The sequence below is a fragment of the Miniopterus schreibersii genome (assembly GCF_964146895.1).
Source record: "Miniopterus schreibersii genome assembly, chromosome: 7".
Taxonomy (NCBI): Eukaryota; Metazoa; Chordata; class Mammalia; order Chiroptera; family Miniopteridae; genus Miniopterus; species Miniopterus schreibersii.
The window spans coordinates 18,045,020-18,071,969 of record NC_138108.1 but is presented as its reverse complement, the minus strand read 5'-3'; the positions used below and the strand labels follow the sequence as shown (position 1 = coordinate 18,071,969).

Genomic DNA, 26,950 nt, shown 5'->3' with positions numbered 1-26,950 from the left:
TTCAACAATAAAGATTAAAAAAAAAAGAGAGACACCAGAGGGCTTCCTGTCTCTCCGTGTGCGTACAAATATAGGTCTCATGGGCACACAGCAAGATGACAGCAGGAGACGCCTCACCAGAAATGGACCATGATGGCACCTGGATCCTGGACTTGCAGCCTTTAGACTGGGAGGAATGTGTCTGTTGTTGAAGCCACCCAGAGGGCTATAGATTGTAACGGCAGCCGAGCCGACTCGTACATACACTTATATTACATGCAAAGGTGATTTAAAGAGGGACAGCTTTAACTCAGCCTAACTGCAGTTATGTTGGTCATTCTTTTATGTGAGCAGAAGCAATTTAATATCCACCGATTATGTACGTTTCATGACAGTACATTTTTGTTAGCTCCTGGGACCCTTTCTTTAATTTGAGCCTACACATTTGTTTCGCGTTACTAGGTATTTTCTTCAGAAATCATTTGTCTGCTGTGCAGTGAGGAAAACGCTCTGCTACGTGAACACATGAACTGTGTAAAGAATCTACCCTGTTTCTGAAAATCTGAAGTCTGTAGATCATTATTTTGGGGTGCAGCCTTCCTACTCCTTGCTCCCAAACTCCCCATTCATCAGCTTCCCTCAGTTCTAGAACTTATTTCTTTGCATTTTTACTTCACTTTATCTCTTCATGCCATTTGGGTTTGTTAGTAATTGAGGGTTTTCTACATTGTTGTTGTAGGCGTAAGAAATGTCCAAACCTGTGTAGAATATTAAGAATTTATTTGAGCCAAACCGACAACATAAGCCGGGGAGCAAGATCTCAGATGCTCCTGAGAATAACAGTTTTGCAGCTGGTTTTATGCATTTGAAATTGAGGATGGCACATAGGAAGGTTGGAGAAGGCAATGTGGGGACTGGATTACAGGATAGTTAGCAAGATTATGGGCTCTCTTGAGGGTTACTTCTGTTTTTATTTTTTATTTTTTTGAGAGTATGTTTATTAAAGCTGGGGCAGTGAAACAAGGAAGGGCTTAGAGTAGAAGAAGCAACAGGAGTGTCTAGGCGGGGCTGCTTTGGCTCTTTGAAATGTTACAGCAGTGATTTTCAAAGTTCAGGCGAAGAGAGCAGATTTGGGGCATCTCCAAAGGTTGGATGGGGTACCTGCTCATGCCTCTTACATTTGAGATTCATCTTTTTCTGGTCTGGCCTTTCAAAGCTAGAACTCTGAAATTCTCTGCATCTTGGCCATTTGGAGATAAGCTGATCAGACCTAGTTTTAGAAGATACTCTAGACTCTATTAAATATACAAAGGAAGGCTTTTCCAGTTCTAAAATTCTTTCAGAAGGGTTATTTGACTATAGGTTAAGATAACTGAGTAGTTTAGTTTGGACAAATGAACTTAAAAAGTGAGTCTTTTTGTTTCTCTTTCTTTTTACTTACAAAAGCAAAAACACCTTATTACCTTCTCCCTGCTCATCCAAAGGACAAGAGATGCCGGCAGGAAAGGTGGGTCTGCAGTGGAAGGACCCAGAAAAGGAGCTCTCTGTCATCCCTGGGAAATCTGCAAGGCTCTCAGGGCTCCTTCTCTCCCCCTACTCTGATCAGATTGTGAGCTGTGGAGACAGTGCAGCTTTCAGCCAGTGCAATTCCCTGGATCCCTCTGGCCGAGCAGCATATCTCCTCTTTCCAGCTCTGGGTGCAGGGAGACCTGCGTTCTAGTCGTTCCTTTGGGCCTCATGCTCCACCATTCAGGGCCACATTTTTACTGACATTCATTCCTGCATTTCCCAGAGTGTTAAAATTTATTTTAAAAAATCTAAACAATGAGTACTTTCTGGGCCATGTTGACAAGCACAGTATGAGCTGGGACACTGAAGAATTAATGAAAAATGAGGATTATAGCATTTTCTTTAAAAAAATATGAAATCTCAATCGCCTCTTCTATCAAAGGGCAAATTTGAAACTTTGCCATTGAAAATGATCACAGCCAAGTTTTCCTATTTTTAGAGGTAGCTGGTTTTGCCCTATTTCCAAATACAAGAAATAGGTAGAGCTGGAATTGTGTAATTGAATTCCATGATGAAATGTCACTGAAGCAGAGAAAGAGGATTGTGGATATATTACCAAATGTCAAACCCAAAAAGAAAATTTATAGACTCCAAGAGTCTTACAGCTGGTGAATCAATGTTCAATTTATATTCACACGATCTAAGCCATGTTTCTTATGGTAGAAAGCCTTCCCAGGGTAGTGTGATAGACATTGTATACATCTAAGTAACTTAAAAAAAAAAATCTTTCTTGTTTGGTTGAATAATGTAAAAATTAGATACATGCAAATAATGCTATGAAATGTTCAGTAGTGTGCAAGTCTAAAATGTCCTTGTTTTTGATTTTCATGTTATTTAAACTTCAAGCCCATGATGTTGCTCATTTCAGTGTGGCAGAATGACAGTTTGGTCCAGGGGTCTGGTTTATTGAACTGTGGTACATGCTCCCAATGGAATGCTCTGCTGCTGACCTCCCTTTGTACTGATATGGAAAGAAAGAAAAAAATATAACGTAAAAAGGAAATAGCACATTGCAGAACAGGGTATTCCTTGCATTTTTTTTGTTATGTAGGGGGAAATAAGATTATGATATTTGTATTTGCTTGTGTATGCATAAGGAAACACTGGAAGCATATTATAATAAAGTAATAAAAGATATTACCTCTAAGGGGCAAGGCTGACAGGAATTTGGGGAGGGACTGAGATGTCTCAATGTCTGCCTTTTTACAGAGTTTGGTAGTTTGGTATTTGAAATAAGTGTATTGCCTATATAAAAAATTAAAATTTAAAATATGTAGTTATTATTTCTGTGCTGAAAATGTGTTGGCTTCAAGGAATAGTTGAAATAGTTTCTTATTATCACAACTTGTTCATTAATTTAAAAGTAACTTCTTGATAGTTTATCATATAGAATTAAAAAATTATCATTCTATCTCTATAATATTTTTATATGATTTCATTTACTATTGCCACAATCAATGCTGGGTTTTGTCTAAGGAAAAAGAAGCTGAAGGCTTTTATTTATGTATCTTTAGCTTAAAAAAGTTCTTTAAAGTTCTACATTAAAGTTTTAAGTGGAACTAATTTTTATCAACTCTATGCTAGTTATTCTAGGGGAAGACCTTCACCACACACCAGATTGGTGAGGTTAGTCAAACTTACTTTGAAGTCAATTCAATCCAACAGATATTTATACCTACATGCCAGGTATTATTCCAGGCACTTATAATACAACAGGAGGCAAGAACCAAGTAGTCCCTGCCCATGTAGAACTTGAATTCTGGTTGGGGTGGGAGGGAAGAAGATAAATATAGCAATTAGGTAAATTATATAGTGTTTTCATTAAATATTGCTAAAAACTAACTTTTTAAAATTAAGGATAACATCATGCATCTTATACAAATAGAAATGAGCACCTGTCAAAGATTTTTTAACTCATTAATGATGGAACCAGTAAGGTATTATAATTGGTTCAAAGGAGAAATAAAAGAATCACGTGTTTGTATTTAGTAAGATGAATGCTGAAATAAATTTACAAATAAATGCAAAAACTCGTCAATATTCACAGGACATTAATCAATTATATTCCACCAAACACAGCTAATTTTAATTTCAATGGACAAAAATCATTTGCATTGCTTTTTATTACATTCCTATCAATAAGAATCATTCATGTTATTGTAAATTTTCTACTGCATTCCTATGGGTAAGAAAGATTCGCATTATTTTCAGTGTTCTATAAGTTGGGTATAAAATTGAATTGCTATAACTTCTGAAAATGATAATAAAAATAAAAGCATCAGTTCCAATGGGAATAAAAATAAAGTACCAGTTGCACCACATTTAGAAGACTAATTTTTTTGTGGCTCTGGAAACGTGGTTTTGACTGGAAACGTGAATTCATTTTGCTACTATAAAGTGAATTCACCGATATTTATAATACTCTATAGCTAATAATATGGAAACCAGGACCCATTACACATTATTTTTCCACATTTTTTTCTTTTTGGTTATTTGCTTCTTAAGAACTCAGGGCTGGAGTTTTTTGTAAAATGTAAAATGCTACTTAATTCTCACTGTCTGTTTGCTTTGCCAATTTATTCATGAAAGCTTTTTCCTGTCTCAGGTGCTGGGAACTTAGCGCTGGAGGCATCAAATGGATTTACCAAGCCCCAATCTTAGCAGCTATTGGGGTAAGTTTAAAAGCCTGGATAGTTTGTGTGTGTGTGTCTGTTTTTAAAAGGATGCATAATTAAGCTGCTGCTAAAACCCTGAGAAAGTCTGTCACTGTTCTAGGAAGGTTTAGGAAACTGTTACATTACGATGCTGTTGAGAGAGTCTGGGTTGGGGTGCAGACTCTTATTTGTGACTGAAGCTGAGAAATTTATCTGCTGAGATTTCTAACTTGCAAAGTGAAACAGTAAGTGATGATAGAGGTTCTAAAGGATTCACTGTTGGTGAAGAAATACAAATGATGCTACACTCAATAATTTTGGAAGGAAACTTTTGTAGAAAAGACCATGTTCATCTTCTTGAACTAAAATTATGACAACTGCAAAGCAAAAATTCTGAAATATTTTCCCAATATTACAATGTCCATTTAATCTCAAAATTCAGAGAAGAGATTCAAAAGCACCTTTCTGTTCACTGAGAGCTGCCTTTTTGTTACATTACTGCAAGTCAGGGTTGTCACAATTTCCTCTCCAGATCCTTCATTTTACTGTAGAAGCAGCCTGAGAGGGAGGAGATGAGCCCAGGACCCCCATGTCAGCCCTCTCACGGGGGGGCCCCCCTCTGAGCTGCTCTGGCCCTGCAGCCAGGAAGGATGCTGCTGATGCTAACGCGCACTGCTCCCCACTGCTGGGCACTGCTCCCCATTGCGCTAAACGAGGGGACTGCCCAAGGTCACGCAGCTAGGAAGCCATGGCACTTCAGGGTCACTGAGCTCCTGGCCTTACAATACAGTCTAACCTCCCGGATACACTCTGGCAAAGGCTGTCACTCATGCCCGCACCCTCTGCCGTGTGCCTCAGCTACCTTGCTTTCCTGTCAGTCCCGTGGGCTTGTCCACTTTCAGCTCCCACTGTACACCTGCAAGGCTGGGCTGGGCTTGCGTCTCTCTTCACTTTAAATGCCACTTCCCTGTGGCCTCTGCGATGCCCCCAATCTAACCTAAGTCCCCTGTTATAACCTGCAGAGCACAATGAGGTTTGTTTGTTGGATGCCCATCTTGCCCACTACATTGCAAAGTTAAGTGAGCAGAAACCATGTTTTTTCTAAACTGTATCCCTAGTGCCTAAGAAATTTCCAGGAAAATAGTGGTCACTCAGTAAATATTTGTTAAAAAAAATAAAACATGTGTACACATTAGGTATCCTGGGGAACGTAAGAGGGAAAAGGGCAAGTAAAAGCACAAAGCAAATAATTACAGAACTTCTCAGTCATTTCATGCAACCTTTTATTTTCCTAGAGAAGGAAACTGAAGCCCATGCAGATACTGGGCACATGGCTAGTGTGGCCAAAGACTATAACCCATATTATTGCCCATGTATTCTTCATTTGCATTCCCAAACATATCAAGATTGTTTCTTGTCCAATAATTTCAATAAAAATAAATAAATAAAAAGGTTGTTTCTTGAATTTATGGAAAAAGATCTTTCCATATTTATAGCAATATTTATAGTGTTTTTATATATTAACTTTAGAATAAATTGTTTTTTAGTCTGGCATTACATGTAGTATGGTTTTATGTAAATAGATAGGCTCCCTATATGCTGTCAAAAATTATTTGCCAAGAATTTTAAATGTAAGTTAGATTCCTCACTTAATTCTGGCTTTGGGAATTATAATAGCATAGATTCTATTAATTGGATTTTTGTATATCTGGGAGTAAAATCTGATAAAATGTGGTCAGACTTTCTAAGCAATATATATGAAGTAAAATAAATTTAAGAGAATAAAGGAGGTTGTAAAGGATGAGTATTCATAGGTTTTAATTGGAATACGCCATAATAAAATAATTGAATTTTAGAGCTAAGCACAGACTTCAGTACAAATTTGGAAGGAGCCACTTGATTTTGGAATCCTAGAATCTAAACTTGTAGCACTCTTGTTCTCTGTGTTTTGTTCACGTGTTAAAATTATGTTAAAGAGAGCTAGAATCGTTAGAATACATTAATTTTTTTTTTTTTGTCCTGAAAATAAATCTCTCCTAACATAACTACTAATTATTCACCTGCAACATCTTGATGTTGATTTGAGGATGCTTTTAAATTCTTCTATATAACATCAAAATCTGAGAGGACTATTTCCTAACTGACAGCGGAGCGGGAAGCATTGTTCTGGCCCTGCGCCTTCCAGGGCCTCGTTAGAGGGAACAGGACGTTCCGCCGGAGAGCAGGAGGCGCAGGCCGGGCAGCGTGGTCTGAGCGGTGAAGGTGAAATTCACAGATGTGATAATTCTGACCTGCTTGCTCAGGGCACTGTCCCTGGGACACGAGGACCCGCGTTTATATTGGTGTTAGCTGAGAGAGACTATTACAACGGAATAGAAGTCAAACTATAGACAGAGTATAGATGGGAAATTGAGCAGAGTTGCTCATGGGTACTTAGGGGATGAACTCGAAGATGCCAGATAATACGGGGTGGAGGGAGGTTTGGTCCTAGCAGAAATCTGAGACCTTGAATTTAGCAGTTAGGGAAAAGAAAAAGAGGAACTCTGAGGTATTTGTCTTAATTGTTTCCTTCGTCCTGTGTTAGTCTATTCCCTCCCTCCCTCCCTCCCTCCCTCCCTCTATCCTTTCATCCGTTGTCCACTGATAGGCGATCAAATGGTCTTTCTAGTCCCTGTTCAATGTTATCCTTACTAAAAAGTATTTTCTTTTGTCCCTGGACAGAGTCAAATCTTTTACTTTCTATTCATCATTTGATGAATACATTTTTAAATATATTTTTTAAATTTATTGATTTTAGAGAGAGAGGAAGGGAGAGAAAGAGAACCATCGATTTGTTGTTCCATTTATTTGTTCCATTTATACATTCACTGGTTGATTCTTGTATGTCCTGACCGGAGATTGAGCCCGCAGCCTTGCCATATCAGGATGACGCTCTAACCAACTGAGTTACCCCAACAGGGTGAATAAATGTTTTGAGTATCTTTTTGCTTAAGGAATGTCTCAGAATCTTTTGCATCAACACTCAAACAACTTTGAGATAGGCCTTTTTATTATTCTCAGTTTGAGTCCCAAGCGAAGTATTAACTTGCTTAGGGTTATACATTTAGAACGTGCTAAAGTGAGGGTCAAACCCAGGCAGTGTGGTTCCAGAGCCCACAGTTTTTTTGTGTTTTGTTTTTTAATCCTCACACGAGGATATGTTTTTATTGACTTGAGAGAGAGAGAGAGGAAGGGAGTTGGGGCGGGGGGGGGGAGAGAGAGAAACATTGATGTGAGAGAGAAACATTGATTTGTTGCCTCCCATAGGTGTCCTGACCAGGGATCGAACCCGAAACCTGGGTATATGCCCTGTCTGGGAATCAAACGCACGACCTTTTGGTGTACGAGACAACACTCCAACCAACTGAGCCACAGCAGCCAGGGCCAGAGCCCACAGTTTCTGCTGTTAGTGGTGATAGGATGGAAGCTCGGCCAATGGTTCCCAAGGTGGGGCACATACCTGGTGCGTGAGAAGATTTAGGTGGTACGTGCAGTCATTACATAACATTGAGTCATATATTGAGAACATTGGTCCCTTTCCAACCCTTCTGAACACATCAAGGAGAAATTCTCATTTTGGTACTGGCCTTTAACACAACCCTAACATGTGGGGTGTGTTTCTTTGAGGGTGGACAGTGGAGGACAGGCAACCCAATCTAGATAAAATTCCACATGACTTGTTTCCATTCCATTTATTTTTACAGTCATCTTTTGTTTATAGCAGCTTCTCCTGGTTTTCCATTTATGGTGATATGAAATTTAAATTTCAATAATTTAATAAAAGTGGATTGTTTGAAGAAAGTATTAAATAATAGTAGGTGAATAATTGATAAGGCAAAGTCATAGTGGTGGCACCCTATGTAACTGCCTTTTGGAGAACACTGAACTAGGCAAATTAACAATGAAATTTGGAATTACTGCCAAGGGCCTGATCAGTGTAGCCAGTGAATATCCACATGGTTGTGGGAGGCTAGTTATATGTTTCATGTGATCAGGCTCTTTAAAAGTGTATTGCACAAAAAAAACAAAAAGAGAGTAACAAAACCCCCCCAACAAACAAACAGAAAACCAAAGGAGCTCACAGGGAAATGGAGACAGTAAGTAAAATGCAATACACTTTCGTTTTTGATGTAACTATGAGAGCTATGGTTCGCATTATAAATGTCGATGGATATTTGGAAAATCTGAGGCAATCATGGTTACTTTTTTTGGTCATATTTGGCATATTTACTTACTTTTAGGTATTTATTATGACTCACAGTGCCATTATGCACCCCAGCTAAGAACTAACCTCTGTGTTCAACATGTAGTTTGTGGTGGGTCACGGGCTTGCTCATCGGAATGATAATCTAGTTTGAATGACTAACCAAGTAATGGCTCCTGGGGAGACCACATGCTACTTAGAGTGCATTAAGGAGACCTCCAGATTTTCAGTGTTTTTCTTATAAATGTTTCTTCCCCCAAATACCTTTCAGAACATCTGAGGGAATTCTGGAAAAAGGAATAAAATGGTAGTTCTAATAAAAGCCTTTAAAAATTTTTTAAGTGATATATTTTAAAATATATTCAGTGCATTTTGTAAAATATGAAAGAAAGGAAACAAACAAGGTCAAAGCTTCTCAGCTGCTGTTAGTGATTCATTTCCCTTGATGTGTAATTAAAGGACCTTCAATCAGGAAAAACAAGGGCTGGGGGTGACAGGGATGACTGGTAGGAGAGGAAAATAAAATGGATAAAATTTCATCCAATCTTTGATAGAATTGCAAATACCTAATTGATGTCTTCCCCTGAGGAAGGTCGCCACTCCAGAATCCCTTTCCTCTTTTTTTTTTTTTTTTTTAAATATATCTTTATTGATTTCAGAGAGAGGAAGGGAGAGGGAGAGATAGAAACATCAATGATGAGAGAGTCATTGATCAGCTGCCTCCTGCACTCTCCCTGCTGGGGATCGAGCCCACAACCTGAGCATGTGCCCTGACCGGGAATCGAACCGCGATCTCCTGGATCCTAGGTCCATGCTCAATGGCTGAGCCACGCCGGCCGGGCTCCCTGTCCTCTTTTAAGTCAGTCACATTTAGAACTTCAAATGAAATAAAAGCTTTACCATTTACCGTCAATGCTGTCCCGGTTATTAATTGAATTCCAACTGACAAAAATGAGCTACATACTTTGTCTTCATGCCCGTGCTATTGACAATAAAATTGTAGTGGTATAGATTAAGGATTTTATCTATTATTTAAATGTTCAATATTTAGCATCAATATACATATAAACAAAGCAAAAAATTTCTTATGTTCATGATTTTGAAAAATAAGCCAATATATGCTGTTCAGATTCTAGATGCGTAGCGATATAAAACAAGGGGCTGGGCAGAACCAAAGCAAAACCCTTATAGCTGCTGGACGCTGGTTTGGGGGGTGATGTTAGGCCTGCTGGCCAAGCAGGCCTGTCGAGGACCCCATAATTAGTCAGGACCTGCCCACCTGAGATGGGCACCAGTTTTTCCTCACACAGTTGCAGCACATTGGGTGAGGCAAACATTTAAATGTGACAAGTGCTGTGGTGGGCTTGGGTGTCAGGAACAGCTGAGAAACGTGACATTCCGCCGGAACCTGAGAATGCAGTGAGCTAACCTAGCCCAGGTGGGGGAGCCGAGGGACAGAAGAGCCAGACAGAGGCGACTCCGGAGCAAAGCTTCAGGGACGGCCCGAGGAGCAAGAGATTGCGTGGCTGAAATTTTGAGTTTTTTTTTTTTTTTCTGGAGGAGAAAAAGTTTTATTCAATATTGTTTAATGAAAGACATTTTTGCTATTGTTGTTTTTCTTGTGTGTCTTTAAAAAAAATATTTTTACTGATTTTTAGAGAGAGAGGAAGGGAGAGGGAGAGACAGACAGACAGAATCCCCTAAACAACTCTGTTGGGCCTTCATTTCGAAAGGGCAGTTGGTTGCATTTATGTCATAACTATTATCCTTTCTCCTGCCAGTCTGCACCTTGAGTTAGAAATTCCCCAGGGATTCTGGCAGGTCATCCCCTGGTCTTTCTAATTTCCAGTGCTATTGAAACCTTTCCTCTTTGTGGGTTCATGAGGGCAAATCAAGAATCACCAGCTTTCCAATAGCTTATCTCAGTGCCCCTCACTGACTCGTATGGAATGGGCAATTTTCAGTCTTTGAATACAGGGAAGTTTAATTTATGTAAATTTTAGAAACTCTTGAAGACAAACTTGATAATTCTTCGTAATCTTACTTTCTCTTTCAGCTGAATTTTCTTCTGTTTCTGAATACGGTTAGAGTTCTGGCTACCAAAATTTGGGAGACCAATGCAGTTGGGCATGACACAAGAAAACAATACAGGTAATTCCAGGGCAGGCGTACATCAGAGGAAATATTTTGGTTACTATTTAGTGTAAAGAACAGATATTGATTGATCTGAAATGTCTCTAAGAGAGACATTTATGATTGTGTATTTTTGTTTGGTTTAATTTATGATTTATCAGAAAAGTATACACACACACACATGCTTCATGTGTGTGAGTGTGTGTGTGTGTGTGTGTGTGTATATATATATATCCCTCCGAAAATCTCTTGTTGATCTTGGCAGACAATTTTATTTGTGTTCTTTGTTGTTGTTTTTTGCAGCCAAGAAAGTAACGATTTATTAAGCACCGTACTGAGTCACCCGTAGCTAATGCTCAGAGACCTGGCTCTTATTTCATTCTTAAAATAATATACCATAACTGAAAAAAATCAAGAAAGTGGATTGCTATATTGTTTTCAATCTTTTCATTGAACTGGCACCTACCAAATATAAATTTTTAACTTTCAAATGTATTGATTGAGCAAGGTCCATTATTCTATCTTTCATGAAGAAACGGGCAAATCGAGTGTTTAGGATCATTATCAAACTATATTAAGGGTGTGTCTGAGTCTCCCAATGCTTAGTTTTAAAGTTCTGGATAATAGTGGCCTCTGTCCAGCTGGATGCATATATATCCAGTAGTCAGGTAGATTTGAATTGATATTTATATTCCCCAAACTGGTAACCATTTCTTTCCACCCTGGATTGTTCTGAAATGCTGTCTCAGACACAGAAAGAAGAAATCATAGTCAGCATCTGGATTCTGCCTCACAAATTTACTTTTAAATTTATATTTCATTTAGTTATTACCTTTGTCAAACAAATATTCTTGTTAAAATAAAACAATGAAAAATATATTTTCAAATCATGGCATCTAAAACAGTTTTTAACATATTTCTGTGCACATTACTGTCTGAAAGACTGAAAGCATCTTTCAGAGCTGAGAGAGTCTCTCTAGGTGAGCATGCACACACAAGGAAAGACTTCTGAGAAGTATATGATATTAATTCATCGATATAGTGGCTTAAAATTGAAATATGTTGATACAATCAGCTTTAAAAAACTTTTTACTTTGAGATAATTGTAGAATTACCTGCAGTTATAAAAATAATTCAGAGAGACCCCATATACCCTTTAACCAGTTTCCCCTGAAGGTGACATCTTGCATAATAGCAATTTACAATCACTTATTTTAAAACAAGATTGATGTGAATAAAATTAACCAATCAGATTTAACAACAGAACTAATACATTTTTTCTTTTCAAATTACAACTCAATTCCTTTACAAAGTAAGCAAAGATTGCCAGGACTGGAAGAACATGGGAGATATGAAAAATGCAAGATTCGGTAGAAAGCAACAGTTGAATGTTTTGGCTAATTTGACTTTCCATTCAATATTACACACAAATCATATTTAATATTTATTATTTTTGGAACGAATTCAACTGATATTTATTATGTAGCATAATAGTAAAGAGGACAGATTTTAAGGCTGAATCTACTACTAGCTGTGCAACTTTGGGTGAATACGTTCCTTTTCTGAGCCTTTGTCTTCACCTGGATGTGGGATCATAAAAGTACTCTCACAGGGTTGTTGTCAGAGAGAGAGAGAGGTATAGAAAAGAAGGAAAGATTAATTCAAGGCCAAGAGGGATCGAAAAGGGAAGAAGTAGTATATATTTTTAAAGCTATGTTGACTCTTAAAAGACAAGTAGAGATTTTTCAGAACTTTTTACCTGGGGAGAGATCAGCTAGGGAGAGAAATTGTAAGAATTGGGTATCTTTTCTACGTAGGACACTGAATCCAACAAACCACTTGACTTTTTTTGTATTCCTCTCATGGCTTTGCTCTTGGACCCAGAGCCACCACCATATTTCCAGCAAGCCAGAGACCACTTTCAGTTTTGCATCCCTGAGTCACCTCATTAGACATCTGTGCCTTTGCAGACAGCTGGGCTGCAGAGATGTACAATGTGCATCGGTGACCAGATGGACCCTGAAAGAAACAAATCAGTGCCCAGGACTGCTGAGTGATTTGGTGTGTGGAAAAGCCCATCTTTGTAAATGAATAGACAGATGGATGACCCATGTATAATTGGCCTAGGATACGCCACTGTAATCACAAACAGTGGCTTAAAATAACCCACTTGCTCTCTCACAGTTTCTGGGGGTCTGGAACCTGGGCCTGGCCTACCTGGGCCCTCTGCTTCAGGGTCTCTTACGAGGATGCAATTAAGATGTCAGTCAGGGCTGCAGTCTTATGTTAAGGTTGGACTGGGGAAGAACTCACTTCCAAGTTTATGTGATTATTGGCGGGACCCAGTTTCTTTCTGGCTGTTGGCCAGGTTCCACTTCTCCTTGCCACATGGGCTTCTCAGTAGAACAGCTCGAAACATGGTAAGTTGCTTCACTGAACCAAAGGAGAGAGTCTGCTAGTAAGATGAAAATTACAATTGTATGCAACATAATCATGGAAGTGACATCCCATCATCTCGGCTGTACTCTGTTCAGGTCTTGCCCACATCCAAGGTGAGAGGATTAACAAAGATGTAAATACTAGGAGGTGGGAATCACGGGGGGCCATTTTAGAGTCAACCCATCAAATTGGAAAACCTAGGATTCCTCCAAATACACGTGTATATAATGTATATAAAAAGGCAGTTAAAGGAAATAAGGTAAAATTGATTAGCTTTTAACCCCTACCAAACCCCAAAATGAAACCTAGAACTATGGACAGTTTGAGATAGAATAGTTATATAGACTCTTTAGAGAAGGTGACTACATGTAGCTTATTAGAAAATATGAAATGACAAATGGAGATCCATGTGTAAGAAGAAACTAGGGAATAGCTGATTTTAAAATGAACAAAACAAGCCAAAATGCTGCCTATGAAAGTAAAGACAGTTGACAGACAGAGGTAATACTTGCTTAAGTCTCAAACACAGAAGTTAAAGAGGACTTGGGACAGAAAAAAAGGCATTTCACAGCTTTATGAAAATAGTATCCTTTAAGCAAGAAGAGCAGAAATGAGATTAGAAAGATGTAGCGGATAATAATCATGGGAAGCGAGAATAAATGACCTGATTTAGTATAAAAATGACAGGAGGAGGAGGGAGGGGAAGAGCTTGCAGAAGTCGTGGGCTCCAAAGAGACAGGCAAAGTCAGCCCCTGTTAGCTCTGCTAAGCTTGTTTTCCCCCCAGCCAGCTGTCTCTCCTGAAGGGCACTCGAAATTGTTCAATAAAAAGGCTTTGCATTCTTTCAGGAAACTGGCCAAATCCACGCTGGTCCTGGTGCTGGTCTTCGGAGTGCATTACATCGTGTTCGTGTGCCTGCCCCACTCCTTCTCGGGGCTCGGGTGGGAGATCCGGATGCACTGCGAGCTCTTCTTCAACTCCTTTCAGGTAGGGCCTCCTAGTAACCCGGTCCTTCTGCTTTGCTGCCTCACTCTCCCCCCCTTGCCGCCTCTTTCTCTGCCTCTGGCTTGCACGCCACGGTCTCCTGAGGCCATGAGAGGGCGCTGTTCTCAGTGCCCGTGCTTTTCCATCCTGCGGAGGTCAGGTTCCCTGGGAGGACGGGAGCAGCTGCTCCTCTGGGCAGGGCTGGGCGGCCAGTCGAGGGAGCGTGTTGGAAACGGCTGTCCCCACCTACAGAGTAGGGACCTCTGCGCGTGTAGGGAAAATGATTGACAGCAAAAGAAGGAGAAGGCAGGGAGGAGGGAAAAAAGGAGCTAAACAGAGAGGTGGCTCCTGCACATTCTGTGTTGTTGGAAAATAATACCATCGTCCTCCACGTGGGTTGCTGCGGGCACCGCCTGCCCCTTCTTCCTCCGCGAGCTCTTGCTGCAGCCTCCTGCCGCCTTCGGCCTCGTCTCCATGCAATAGTCTGAAGAACTTTAAAAATTTAAGTTTGGCCCGGCCGGGTGTGGCTCAGCGGTTGAGCATCGACCTAGGATCCTGGAGATCACGGTTCGATTCCCAGTCAGGGCACAGGCCCGGGTTGCGGGCTCGATCCCTGGTTGGGCGTGCAGGAGGCAGCCGATCAATGACTCCCTCATCACTGATGTTTCTCTCTCTCTCTCTCCTTCTCCCTTCCTCTCTCTGAATCAATAAAGATATATTAAAAAAAACTTTAAGTTTGATCATATCACTTATCTGATAGAAGTATCCGAGGCTTCCTATTGCACTCAGAATAAAATCCAGATTCCTGGTGTGCACAGCCCTGCGTGGCAGGGTTCCTCAAGCTCATTCCTGCCTCAGGGGTTCATACTTGCTGTTCCTTCTGCCTGGATATTCAGAAGGCCTGGCTGCTTCTTGTCACTCAAACCAGCTTAAATGTCACCTCCTCAGGGAGGCCTTTGTTGAGCTCTTTACCTGACACATCTTCATTCTATCAGCACCACTCGTCTCGCGTGCATAACCCTTAGCATCTTACATTTTTCTCCTGTGGCTGTGTGTTTATATTTTCCCCTCTGTATTTCCTGCTAGAATGTAAGGCCTAAGGGAACAGGGACCTTGTCTGTCTTGATTAAACTGTCTATCCCTGGCATGCCAAGCACTTCGCATTGTATAAGTTCAATAAATACTTTTGAATGAATGAAAAAACAGTATTTCTTTTTACCATGTAATACCCTTTGTTTGCAGGTTCCAGCATTCACAGGGTGTAAATATCTCTTACCAACAAGGGGATATTCGGTGACCTTGGGTAGCAACATAAATGAAACTAATATAACAGAAATCAGCTCTTTGCGTATGTTAGTGTGTTTTATTTACATACTTGCTTGGTTCCGCTGACACCAAGGAAGATTTCAGAGAAGTGTAATGTAGACGTAAGGATCTGGAAACAGTAGGAGAGTAACGCCTAAGTTTTTCTGGAGGAATCGTGTGACGCAAGATCTGTGGTCTTCGTAAACCGTCAGCTCCTCTGTGCTTTCTCTCCAGGGTTTCTTCGTGTCCATCATCTACTGCTACTGCAATGGAGAGGTAGGTCAAGGAAGCCCGGATGCCCCACAGGTCTCCATCACAGTGTCACCCACAGCTCTTTAGGATCCCCAGGAGTTGCAGGAGAAAATGGGCAAGGAGAGATGTCTTAATCATAAATTATTTTGAGAGAGCAAGAACTCATTTCAGTAAGCTAAGGCCAATTCAGTTGTAAACCCTGATATCAAAAAAACCCACTCATTGGAATGCCAATGGAGACTTGGAAGGAGAGTGAGCCTCATATTCCAGTTAATGCTTAAACTTATTAATCAATTTCAAGGTCTGTAAAAAACTCAAATACGTATTCTTGGGACAAATCGATTGGAACATTTTGATATTTTTTAAACTACAAGGTGATGGTGGGCCAATTTTCTTCCATCCGGGAGTCAAACTGTTCTTTTAGGTGACATCAGCTCACCAGGCTCCCACCCTCCCATGGCATTTCCCAGTAAGCTTCCTTCTGGAAAGGGGCACAGGCCGTAGAAGTGAATCTCCTGCTAAAAGAAATGGAGCCAGAGCCCCACCCTGCTGAGAATGCACTTGCAGGGCCTGCTTTTTGGTGTACAGCCCTCTTTCCCGTTTCCTCCTTCAGGGCACCTCTGCACGGCGATAGGGTGGCCGTCACATTGCAGGCTGGGTCCCTTTCGGGCCATCCCTCAGCCACAGCTGCCGCTATTTCTCTCTTTCTCCCCCAACCCCAGGCCTCTCTTTCCTCTCCCCCAGGCCAGATGTTTCTACTGGCTGCATTTCAGCCTCTGTTACAATGCTAACCTTGGACAAGCCCTTTACCTCTCTGTAAGCCTCAGTTTGCTCATCTCCAGTAATAACAGAAGGTTTTTGCGAGACCGAGAAAGAATATATATGCCAAGTGCCCTGCCACACAATGGACCCTTAAGGAATGATTAGTGCTGTCATTGAAATCAGGGCAGGCATTCGCCTTGCAAAGCTTCAGGGGCCCCGCTGGTGTCTGACGCATGATGTGGGTCTTGTGGCTTAGGTGCAGGCCGAGGTGAAGAAGCTGTGGAGTCGGTGGGATCTCTCCGTCGACTGGAGAAGGGCGCCCCCGTGCGGCGGCCACAGGTACGGCTCCGTGCTCACCACCGTCACGCACAGCAGCAGCTGCCAGTCCCAGCTGGCGGCCGGCGGGCGCCCGGGCCTCGCCGGCAAGGCCACCAGGACGGCCGGCCGGCAGCCCGACGGCCGTGTGACCCTACCCGGCTACGTCTGGAGCAGCTCGGAGCAGGACTGCCAGCCACATCTGATCCTTGAGGAGACCAAGGAAGGCAGCGGGAGGCGGGGAGAGGAAGCTTCGCTGGAGCTGGCTTCCAGGCCAGGGGCAGGCACCCCAGACCCCGAGGGGAGCAAAGGAGAGACCGAGCATGTTCTCTGAGTCACCATCTGGGCCACCTGGCTGTCCAGGAGCTGATGGTGCAGGAGCTGGGCTGTGACCCCTCTGCTGGAGCCCCAGAGCTGAAATCCAGGGTTGACCGGCTACTTTGCAGAAGCTTTCGGGCCCCATGAGTTGGCTCCTCCGAGCACTAAAGACACAAAAGGAGACGTGTCCATGGCCTAGTTGGTTACCTTATTTTGGCGTCAGGTTCTCGTCTAAACTGATGTGTGATACTTGTTCTGCGATTGTCGTTTCTCCGCTGCTTTTGGGTGGAAAACGTTTTAATGGCTTGGCTTTTGTTTTCCCTTGAAAATCCCACCCTGAGAATGACAGAGGCCGTCTAGTATGTGTCGTTTCCTTTTAGGAAATGAGCTCTCTCTCCTTCTCTCTCGCTTGAATGTGCTGCTCTCACCGCTTTCATTCTGTCTGTGTGTGGGAGCCAGCAGGGTCTGAACATGTATGTTGAAAGGTTAAAGATCTAAGAGCAAGGACACGCTGGAAAGTAAGTTAGCTGGACTTTGGTAAGATAATGCATCGGGGACAGTTAAACGTGCCTCTTTTTGGGAACAAGGGAAATTTCTTAAAAAAGAGTATTGCACATAGTCCTCCTTTTGAATGTCCCCATCTGTGACCAGCCACATCTCAGGCCTTCACTCCTTTGTAAACCTTGACCTGCCACGGGGTTTTCTGTCAGTGAGCTTGTGTCTGAAAACTACTTTTGTTTGTAATCATTTATATTGATTGTAAATCACACTGCATCTATGCCTTTTCTTCTTTCTTCTATTACTATATTCCAAATGGCATGTGGGATAAATTAAAAGTTTGTTTTAAAAATACATTTTGGGTCACGTTTTAATGTTTTCTTACAGCACCTCAGTTTGCTTTTGGGAACCAAGCAAATGTCCCTTCTCCACATCCATAGAAACCAGCATATAGCTCCAGTACTTTTCTGAACTTGAAATTTCAGTGTGTTGCAGTAGTAAAATATTTATTGGGTGCATGTCAGTTACCCAGCATCCTGCTAGGTGTTTATAAGCATTAATTTGTTTAATCCTCCCTACAAAGTTATGGAATAAGTCTTATCATTGTCACATTTTTACAAATGCTATTGTGACTCAGAGAGATGGAGTAGCTTGCCCAGAGTCACACAGCCCGTCATTGACAGAGCGTGGTTTCAGGCATAGATCCACTGACTTCAAGTCCAAGCTCTGAACCATTAATGCTATACTGTCACCAATATAATGTCACCCATTGACCAATAAAAAGTATGAATGACTTCCTTCTGGGTAGAGAGTGCTTCAGGAGCTCTTATTGTAATATGTTTTAGTCTCTGACTCTCATGAAGTTTTAACTCTAGTAGGGGAGACAGATACACATGGGAAATGAAAATATCACAGAGCAGTGCATTTCCACGTGAAACGACACGGGTCCCGATGATCTATCTCACTTTGCTGAATGATTTAATCAACATGCACTTAGTGTCATGATGAGTAAGGCACTTTGATGTCTACACACCCTCTTGACAGCTATTACACTCCCTTTCCATGCTCCTCCTTTCCTTCCCCCTGTGCCACAGTATAGGCCTTTCCCTTCCCTTCCTGTTTGTGAAGGTACCATTGTGCGTATTTAATTAATCTGATTCACTTCTATATTGTCACATCCCCACGGTGCCTCCCTGTTAGGAGAGAGCTATCCTGGGCTGAGCCAGAGATTAAGTGCAGTTCTATTGCTAATTTTGTGCAAGCCCTTGTAAAATCAGTTAACTTCCTTTGTAGTTCAAGTTCTTTAAAATGAAATAATAGTTGTCTGCCTTAAAGAGATGATCTGATGAAAAGAGAAATCACATATTGAAAGGACTTTGTAATATAAAAATTGCACACTTATACTTGGTTTGGATTGTTCTATTACTGTTTTCAGTTAAATTCCTTTTGCCCCATTATATCATAAAAGGTCTCATTGGTAATTGCAATATAATTGTTATTCTAAGGCTAGACCACTGCTTCTTTACATGAACAAGTACAAATAAAGCCCTCAGAGCTACCAAGGTTTTCCTTAAAGTTTAGTCATTCCTTAACTCAACAAACATTTACTTTGAGCCTATTATGTGACAGACACTATGCTATATGCTGGGGCCACAACAAAAAATAAGACATAATCTTTTCCCTCAAGAAACAATGAAACCCTCAGTTGCTAGGACTCTTGATCTCATCTGTGTACACACATTTTTTTCTTCTAGGTTTTTGTAATGTTTGCATCCAGTTAGACAGCTAGGGCAGTAAGTTATACTAGTCTATTGATTTCATCAAGTAAAATATCAGGCAGTTATCAAGAATTGGCTGATCTAGATCCAAAGGTGCAAATTACTGGCTGGTAAGCTAAATTTGGTCCGTTACTGTGTTTTATTGCTCTATCATTAGGTTGTAGTATATTATTTAGTTGCCAACATGGAAAATTTAAATGATTCCACATAAAAATTTACTTTCTTACTTATGAAAATATTAGAGGACCTTATGTGACAATAATCAGCTCCTGTAACTCAGTGGTGGCTGGTGGATGGTGGCTGGTGGATGGTGGATGGTAGCTGGCCTCTTCAGATGGGGCAGAGGGGCTCTAGGATGCCTTCCTAGCCACACCTAATTGTTTCTATTACCTTTCTGGGCTCCATCCCCTAATCTAAACAATACATTTATATAGAACTTTAACAAATTTTTCTAAAATGTTCTTGGGGGCGTGACATCTTATATAATTAAAATTTTTCTGATAGGTTAAACAACCAAGTATTTTTATATGTAGTGGTATATCTATATCTATATCTTTTATTGATTTCAGAGAGAGGAAGGGAGAGGGAGAGAGAGAGACAGAAACATCAATGATGAGAGAGTCATTGATCGGCTGCCTCCTGCCTGCCTCCGACTAGGGGTCAAGCCCACAACTCAGGCATGTGCCCTGACCTGGAATCAAACCATGATCTCCTGGATCCCAGGTCAATGCTCAACCACTGAGCCACACCTGGCCGGGCTGTAGTGGTATTTAAGTTTGATATTCTGTTTAGATAAACCGATTAAGAGAAAAACTCATCCCATAATGTCTATGCTTTCAGATCCCACCCACATTATTCAAAGCTTCACTTTCTAAGTCATCACTCCGAGGTACTTATTGCTAATACAACAGATATTTTTCCCTTTGGAGATAGAGCAACTTCTAGATGCAAAAGGATGAATGGTATGATAGGTTCCAGGGGTGTGTGAAGACAGCCTCATATGGCTTGTTGACATGGGTATTATATTTCGATAGCTTATTTTCCCTGGAACCAAAAAAAAAAAAAAAAAGCCTGACATCAGTGATAATCAATTTTCACCGTCTAGTGTAAACAGGCCACATAGCTCTTACTGTCATAGCATTGTCTCTTTCTGCTCTTGCTAAATAACATGGAGCACTTTTGCTTTGCAGGTTCTAAAGTTGTCAAAAAACCCTCACAACTCCTCTGTTTTTGATTCACTGGAAGAAAATAGATAAGGTATGTGTGAGTTGCGGTATATTATTTATACCCAGAGATTAATGTTAATGTAATTCAGAGGTGATCTCCCTTGGAGATTACGTAAGAGGAATAATGCACCCCTCTCCCCTCCCCCAGAACCTCAGAGTTACCAAGGTGTGACTATGTTAGGCTACTTGTTGAAGAGGAGGGTTGTAAGTGGAATTAAGGTTTTCTAATCAGGGAGGTTATCCTGGGTTATCTGGGTGGGCCCAGTGTGGTAATAACAAAGGTCCTGAAAAAGAGAAGAGGGAGGCAGAAGAGGAAATCAGAGTGATGTATAGTGTTGCCATTGTTGCTGGCTTCAAAGATAGAGGAAAGGGCTATAAGCCAAGGAATGTGGGCAGACTCTAGAAGGTAGGAAAAGACAAAGAAATGAATTCTCTCCTAGGGCCTCCAGAAAGGAAGACAGCCCTGTTGAGTGAGACCCTTGTTGGACTTCTAACCGGCAGAACTGTACAATAATACAGTAGCGTTTTAAGCCACAGAGTTTGTGGTAATTTGTTATGACATCCATAGAAAACTATCACAGAGATTTACATTGATTACCTATATGGAAAGAATTGCAGTGGTTGATTAGTTAGGCTATGTAATTGTTTTTGTCTGGCTGCCTCATGGAGATTAATTCTTGTGCCAGTGTTTAGGGTATTTCATGTGCTGACAGGAAGGAGAGTTGTCTAGCTTGCCTTTTAACTATAGTTCACACTCTTACCAGCAGTTGTTTGCTTTTAGAAATGTAAATATTTACATGGCTGAGTTTATTCAAAATCTGTGAAGGACAGTCTCATGTTTTCTAAAGAGTTATCAGATATCTTGCTTTGTGAGTTGGATTTCAATCTTTGTCTCTCATTAAGGCTTCTCTGCCTATGTTCTCCACTCTTGGACCCTCTCCCTGAGACACACAGGCCATCAGTTGCCCAGAAAGCTCTTACCTGCTCATCCTGGGACATTCTAGGTGGAAAAGCTGACCTCCTTGTCGTTTGTTTAGGAATAACACAGGTAAATAACTGATGGGCACCCACTTTGTTTTAGGAATTAAGCTCAGTATTTTCACTATCTTACCATCTTCCTAACATACTATGATACAGTTACTGCCATTTCAAAAGATGTTGAGATAATCAGAAGTTAGATGGTTTGCTCTAGATCAAAGTGGCTAAGGCAGGATTTGAACCCAGTTCAGTTAGACTCCAGGGCCCCTGATTTTTCTCTCACTCATATGACCTTTTTAACTTTCTTTATCAAGAGCCTAATAGTATGCTAAGTCAACGAGGAAACAAAAAGAATTAGTTTCAACTACTTTTTAACCCTCATCCAAGGATATGTTTTTATTGATTTTTAGAGAGAGGAAGGGGGAGAGAGAGAGAGAGAGAGAGACATCGAGTTGACAGAGAAATATTGATTGGCTGCTTCCCATATGCACCCTGACTGGGAATCAAATCTGTAGCATAGGTATGTGCTCTGACCAGGAATCAAACCCTCAACCTTTTCGTGTACAGGACGATGCTCTTGGCCAGGGCTCAACTATTTTGACAGTAGAATAAGCAATAGTTATGGGAATGTAAAAAATAACAACATGGTTATAACTTTAGATTAAAGCATTTTATTTCCCAGTATTTTATGACTGTCACAATAAAAGTAACTTTTGAATCTAAACTCTTCTTTTAATTCTGCCACAAATATCTAATTAAGATATAAAGATCTAAATCCTGTTTTTAAGCCGCCTCATGAGACCATGAAAAATTTGCCCACATACTGTTGCAAAAATGACTTTAAACAACTTTGTCTTTAGATTACTCATCTTTTTGGCATTTAAAGATAGATTTTATGTAGGTTTCCATTTATTCACTATTATGAAAACCACTCAGAGCAATGGAAGTATCTATAAATGGTACAGACCAGGCAAAATGATAAACATTCTTATCTGTCACTTTCTGTTAATTGAATGCTGTTAGCGTTTAAATTCAGCTCCTACGTAGACCCCTAATCTCTTCCAAAACCACATTTTACTTGGGGAGCTTATGTGGCTCATTTGCTTAATGATTTAAATGGCTAAATAGGAAATAAGATTCAGTACATGAAGCCCTGAGTTTGTGTAACATTTTTAAATTTTATTTTTTAAATTAAATTTATTGAAGTGACATTGGTTAATAAGATTATATAAGACTATATATTGGTTAATAAGATTATATTTGACCCTGGGTGGTGGGCACATAATTCAGTATACAGGTCATGTATCATAGAAATGTGTACTTGAAACCTATATGATCTTATTAACCAATGTCACCCCAATAAATTTTAAAAAGATGCAAATAAGTAAACAAAACAGATTACATAGGTTTCAATTGTACATTTCTGTGACATATGATCTGTATATTGCATTGCGTGCCCACTACCCAAAGTCAAATCATCTTCTTTCATCATATATTTGACCCCCTTTACCCCCAACTGTTCCCCTACCCCCTTCCCTCTGGTAGCCACCAAACTGTTGTCTGTGGTTATGAGTTCCAGTTTCATATCCCACATATGAGTGAAATCATATGGTTCTTAGCTTTTTGTGACTGACTTATTTTGCTTAGCATAATATTCTCAAGGTCATGCATGTTGTTGCAAATGGCAGTGTTCCATCTTTTCTCATGGCTGAGTAGTATTTCATAGCATATATGTACCACAGCTTCTTTATCCAGTCGTCTATCAAAGGACACTTTGGTTGTTTCCATGTCTTGGCCACAGTGAATAATGCTGCAGTGAACACAGGGGTGCGTATATCTTTGCAAATAAATGTTTTCAGATTTTTCAGGCAGATACCCAGAAGAGGGATTGCTGAGTCATATGATAACTCTGTTCTTAATTTTTTGAGGAAACTCCAGACTGCTTTCCATAGTGACTGTGCAAGTTTACATTCCTGCCAGCAGTGACTGAGGGCTCCCTTTTCTCCACAACCTCTCTAACACTTGTTATTACTTGTCTTGTTGATAACAGCCATTCTAGGTGGCATCTCATTGTAGTTTTGATTTGCATTTTCCTGGTAGCTAGTGAAGTTAAATATTTTTTCAAGTATCTGTTGGCCATTTGTATGTCTTCTTGGGAGAAGTGTCTGTTCAGGTCCTCTGCCTATTTTTAAATTGGGTGATTTGTTTGTTTGGTGTTGAGTTTGAGTTCATTATTTTGGATATCAATTCCTCGTTGGAGCTGTTGTTTGCAAATATCTTCTCCCATTTGGTTGGTTGCCATTTTGTTTTGTTGGCAGTTTCTTTTGAGTATAATTTTTTTTTTTTTTCACATCTCTGGTTCATACACATAAATCTGCCCTCTAATTAGGAGACCCAGGAGGAGTATCCTTACATTTTTAACAATCTACTTGAAGATGCTTAAACTATTAATATCAGAGAGAATGCCAGGAAAAACAATAATAAAGGCAAACAGGATCATCTTTATTGGAAAATATGTATTAATCGTTGTTTAATGCAAATCATTGAAGTAAGATTAATTGACTTTGGAATACTCAATAAACATAATTTATAATTATGAAAATAACATTTGAAGGCAAAGTAATGAGAAATCATGAAAATATTTTGAAAATATTGAAAAAGTTTGAAAGCTTAGACATACTAAATTTCATTCAGCCATTCGAAATGCTGAGACAAGTATTTCACACCAACCCTAACCGTTGTCCAAGTGTGAAAAATGAATACAAATTTAATAAATTTCACTTTAATTTCACTTTACTTTTCCTCATTTATTATTTTATTTTCCTTAGATTTCTAACAAAATGTCATCAAATAGCAATGTGCATATAGATACATAACTATGCATCTTATATGCATGTAGGTGAATGTATTTAATGAATAGTTCTTCTATTTAAATGCCACCTCTTTTATTCTTTAGTAGAACTGCATGTGAAAATGAGGGGCGCATTGTGAACAGGCACAGCACAGTGAAACTTTGTGATGTGCAAAAGAAATAAGTGACATGTACCTCTCCATAAGGCAATTAAGCATGAAATATAGCTTATAAATGGAACCACATAAATTGTGACACATAAGCTAAAGTTCAGTATGTACTGAATTTATGTAAACATCAAAAATTTGTGTCAAATGTTGATTTATGCTAGTATTTAAGCTGATATAGCGTCATATTTTAAACATGAAGAGAGCTCAGCTGGTGTGACTCAGTGGTTGAGTGTCAACCCATGCACCAAGGTCACCAGTTCAATTCCTGGTCAGGGCTCATGCCCGGGTTGCAGGCTCAATACCGAGTAGAGGTTGTGCAGGAGGCAGCCAATCGGTGTTTCTGTCTCATCCATGTTTCTAAGTCTCTCTCCCTTTCTTCCTCTCTAAAAATCAATAAAAACATATTTTAAAAAAATCATGAAGAGAAAAGTGAAAAAAAAAAAAAGAATTAGATTTTCTTTTGGAAAAACGATGTCTTTGTCCATGGAAAAGTTATGTTAAATCATTTATTAGATTAGTCTGTTTCGTGCCTTTCTTGCAATAAAAATAATTGTGATATTAAAAAAATGTGTGTCAAGCCCTTGCTGGTGTGGCTCAGTTGTTTGGAGTGTTGTCCCATGCACCAAAAGAATAGATTCATTGCTTCAACAGAAAATGTATCAATTATATGGACTGATAATATCACATTCATAACTTAAAAAAATTATCATTGACTCTTTTATAATGAAATGTTTTGATTAAATTTGTATTTAAGAAAGTCAGTTGTTTCTGACAAAGTGTTTCTCCTATCGATATCCAAAATAAAGGCTACTCACAGTTTCCAAGCATATGGCCCTAGCTTTTCCCTGGCTGAGAGAAAAGAGCTTTCCCATTCAAAATAAAATTTAATTACAAACTAAGTCATTTTTAGCAGTTATGGTGGATTTGGGTTCAAATTGAGTGTGACTATACTGCTCTTCACAAATTCTATCACACCTGCTTCCTTAATCATTTCCAGATGAAAACCCACATGGACTATTAATTAAGGGATGGGTGTATCATAAGTTTAAAAAGCTTTTCATTTTAGATCATCAGAACTCCCATCAACTGTGTTAATAATGTGTACCTCAGCGACTAACATTACAATATTCTATGGCTAAATACAAGTGTTGGCATAACTGTATATTAGCTATAAATAACTTTTTAACATCAAAAGAGTATACATTCTTTCCAAATAGGAATGGGACATGGACAAAGATAGGCCATATAAGGTTCCATGAAATATCTCAATAAATTTAAAAGAGTAGTTCCCCATACATTTACTGATCACACTGAAATTTAAGTAGAAATAAATTACAGGTGCTTTTTATGAAGATAGTTCAGTGGCTCACACTTGGAGAAACTCCAAGGCGGAGTCCAGGGAGAGACATGCCGGGCGTCCAGTAGCTGGGAAGAACATTCTGAAAGTAGGGCTTAGGATAGGCCTGGAGCATAGGAACAGTTAAATGAGCAGTGAGCACTTACATCCATTTTGCAGAGAAACACTCATTATCTGAAAAGTCTAAGATGTTAGGGTATACCTACTTTGTAAATTTTAGTTCTGCTGTTATTTGGTTTATAGCAAGTTAAAAACAAACAGAAAGGTGACCCATGTGTAGCCATGGTAACTTGTTTAAAAGTACAATTTTCTTGAAAAGAAAATAGCAAAATGGCTATGTAACTGATCGACTATCTCTTTTAAACATCCAAATGAAAACCAGTGGAAGAGAGGCACCGAATGCAGTGAGGCATGGAGTTGCAACTCAAGAAAATACGTTACAACAAGGGTTGCCTGCGGTAATCTGTCCCGCAGCCCTCACTCGGTAGCAGGCACGCTAAGATAAGGCAGGGCTCGTTTTTCCTTCTGTCACCTGCAGTGATTGATTATTAGTGAGTCAGAAGGTATCCTGAGCTACATTGAAATGAAGAATTGGGCTTTGTACTGGTGCATTTAGAATTTGAGGATATACATGGATATATAATTCATACATATCTGATGTATAATTCGCATTAGAGTAGGTATATCATATATTAAAACTGGTGATTTCAGCATTGGTTAGGAACTTGACTGAATCAGAGGTTTTGGGAAATGTCAAGGAGCAGCACTTTACTCTCCATATGTAGCAATATCTTATCCAAACCCATGTACTTATTTATGAGTAATATAAAAGAACCCATAATCATTAGAGTAATGGAAGGAAGCCATGACCCTAAATTAGTAAGAACTAAACTCATATGCAAAGGAAGCGGGCACAAACCATCTCCCTTTTCTTCATCTGTACTGTGTGTGTGTGCGGGGGTGTGTGTGGGTATAGGTGTGTGTGTCTGAATTTGGATGAAGTTGGTGGGAGAGTCGTGGGTATAGATAATGAAGTACATAATATATCAAATTCAGTGTCAGGTAGACAAGCAAAGTAAACATGTAGAGATTTTTATTAAAAATGGAAAACTAACTAAAGCTTAATTAATGCAAACACAC

At 39.9% G+C, this 26,950-nt stretch overlaps 1 protein-coding gene across 1 annotated transcript in view; it reads left to right on the top strand.

Annotated features, from left to right (window-relative positions):
- The window catches only part of PTH2R (parathyroid hormone 2 receptor), a 44,952-nt gene extending 27,155 nt beyond the window's left edge, over positions 1 to 17,797 (top strand). The window contains exons 9-13 of the mRNA XM_081142494.1: positions 4,154 to 4,220; positions 10,502 to 10,596; positions 13,865 to 14,003; positions 15,540 to 15,581; positions 16,576 to 17,797. Coding sequence (XP_080998620.1) covers positions 4,154 to 4,220; positions 10,502 to 10,596; positions 13,865 to 14,003; positions 15,540 to 15,581; positions 16,576 to 16,968 — 736 coding nt within the window. The 3' untranslated portion in view covers positions 16,969 to 17,797. The remainder of the gene's footprint in view (positions 1 to 4,153; positions 4,221 to 10,501; positions 10,597 to 13,864; positions 14,004 to 15,539; positions 15,582 to 16,575) is intronic.
- Positions 17,798 to 26,950: the final 9,153 nt, after the last annotated feature.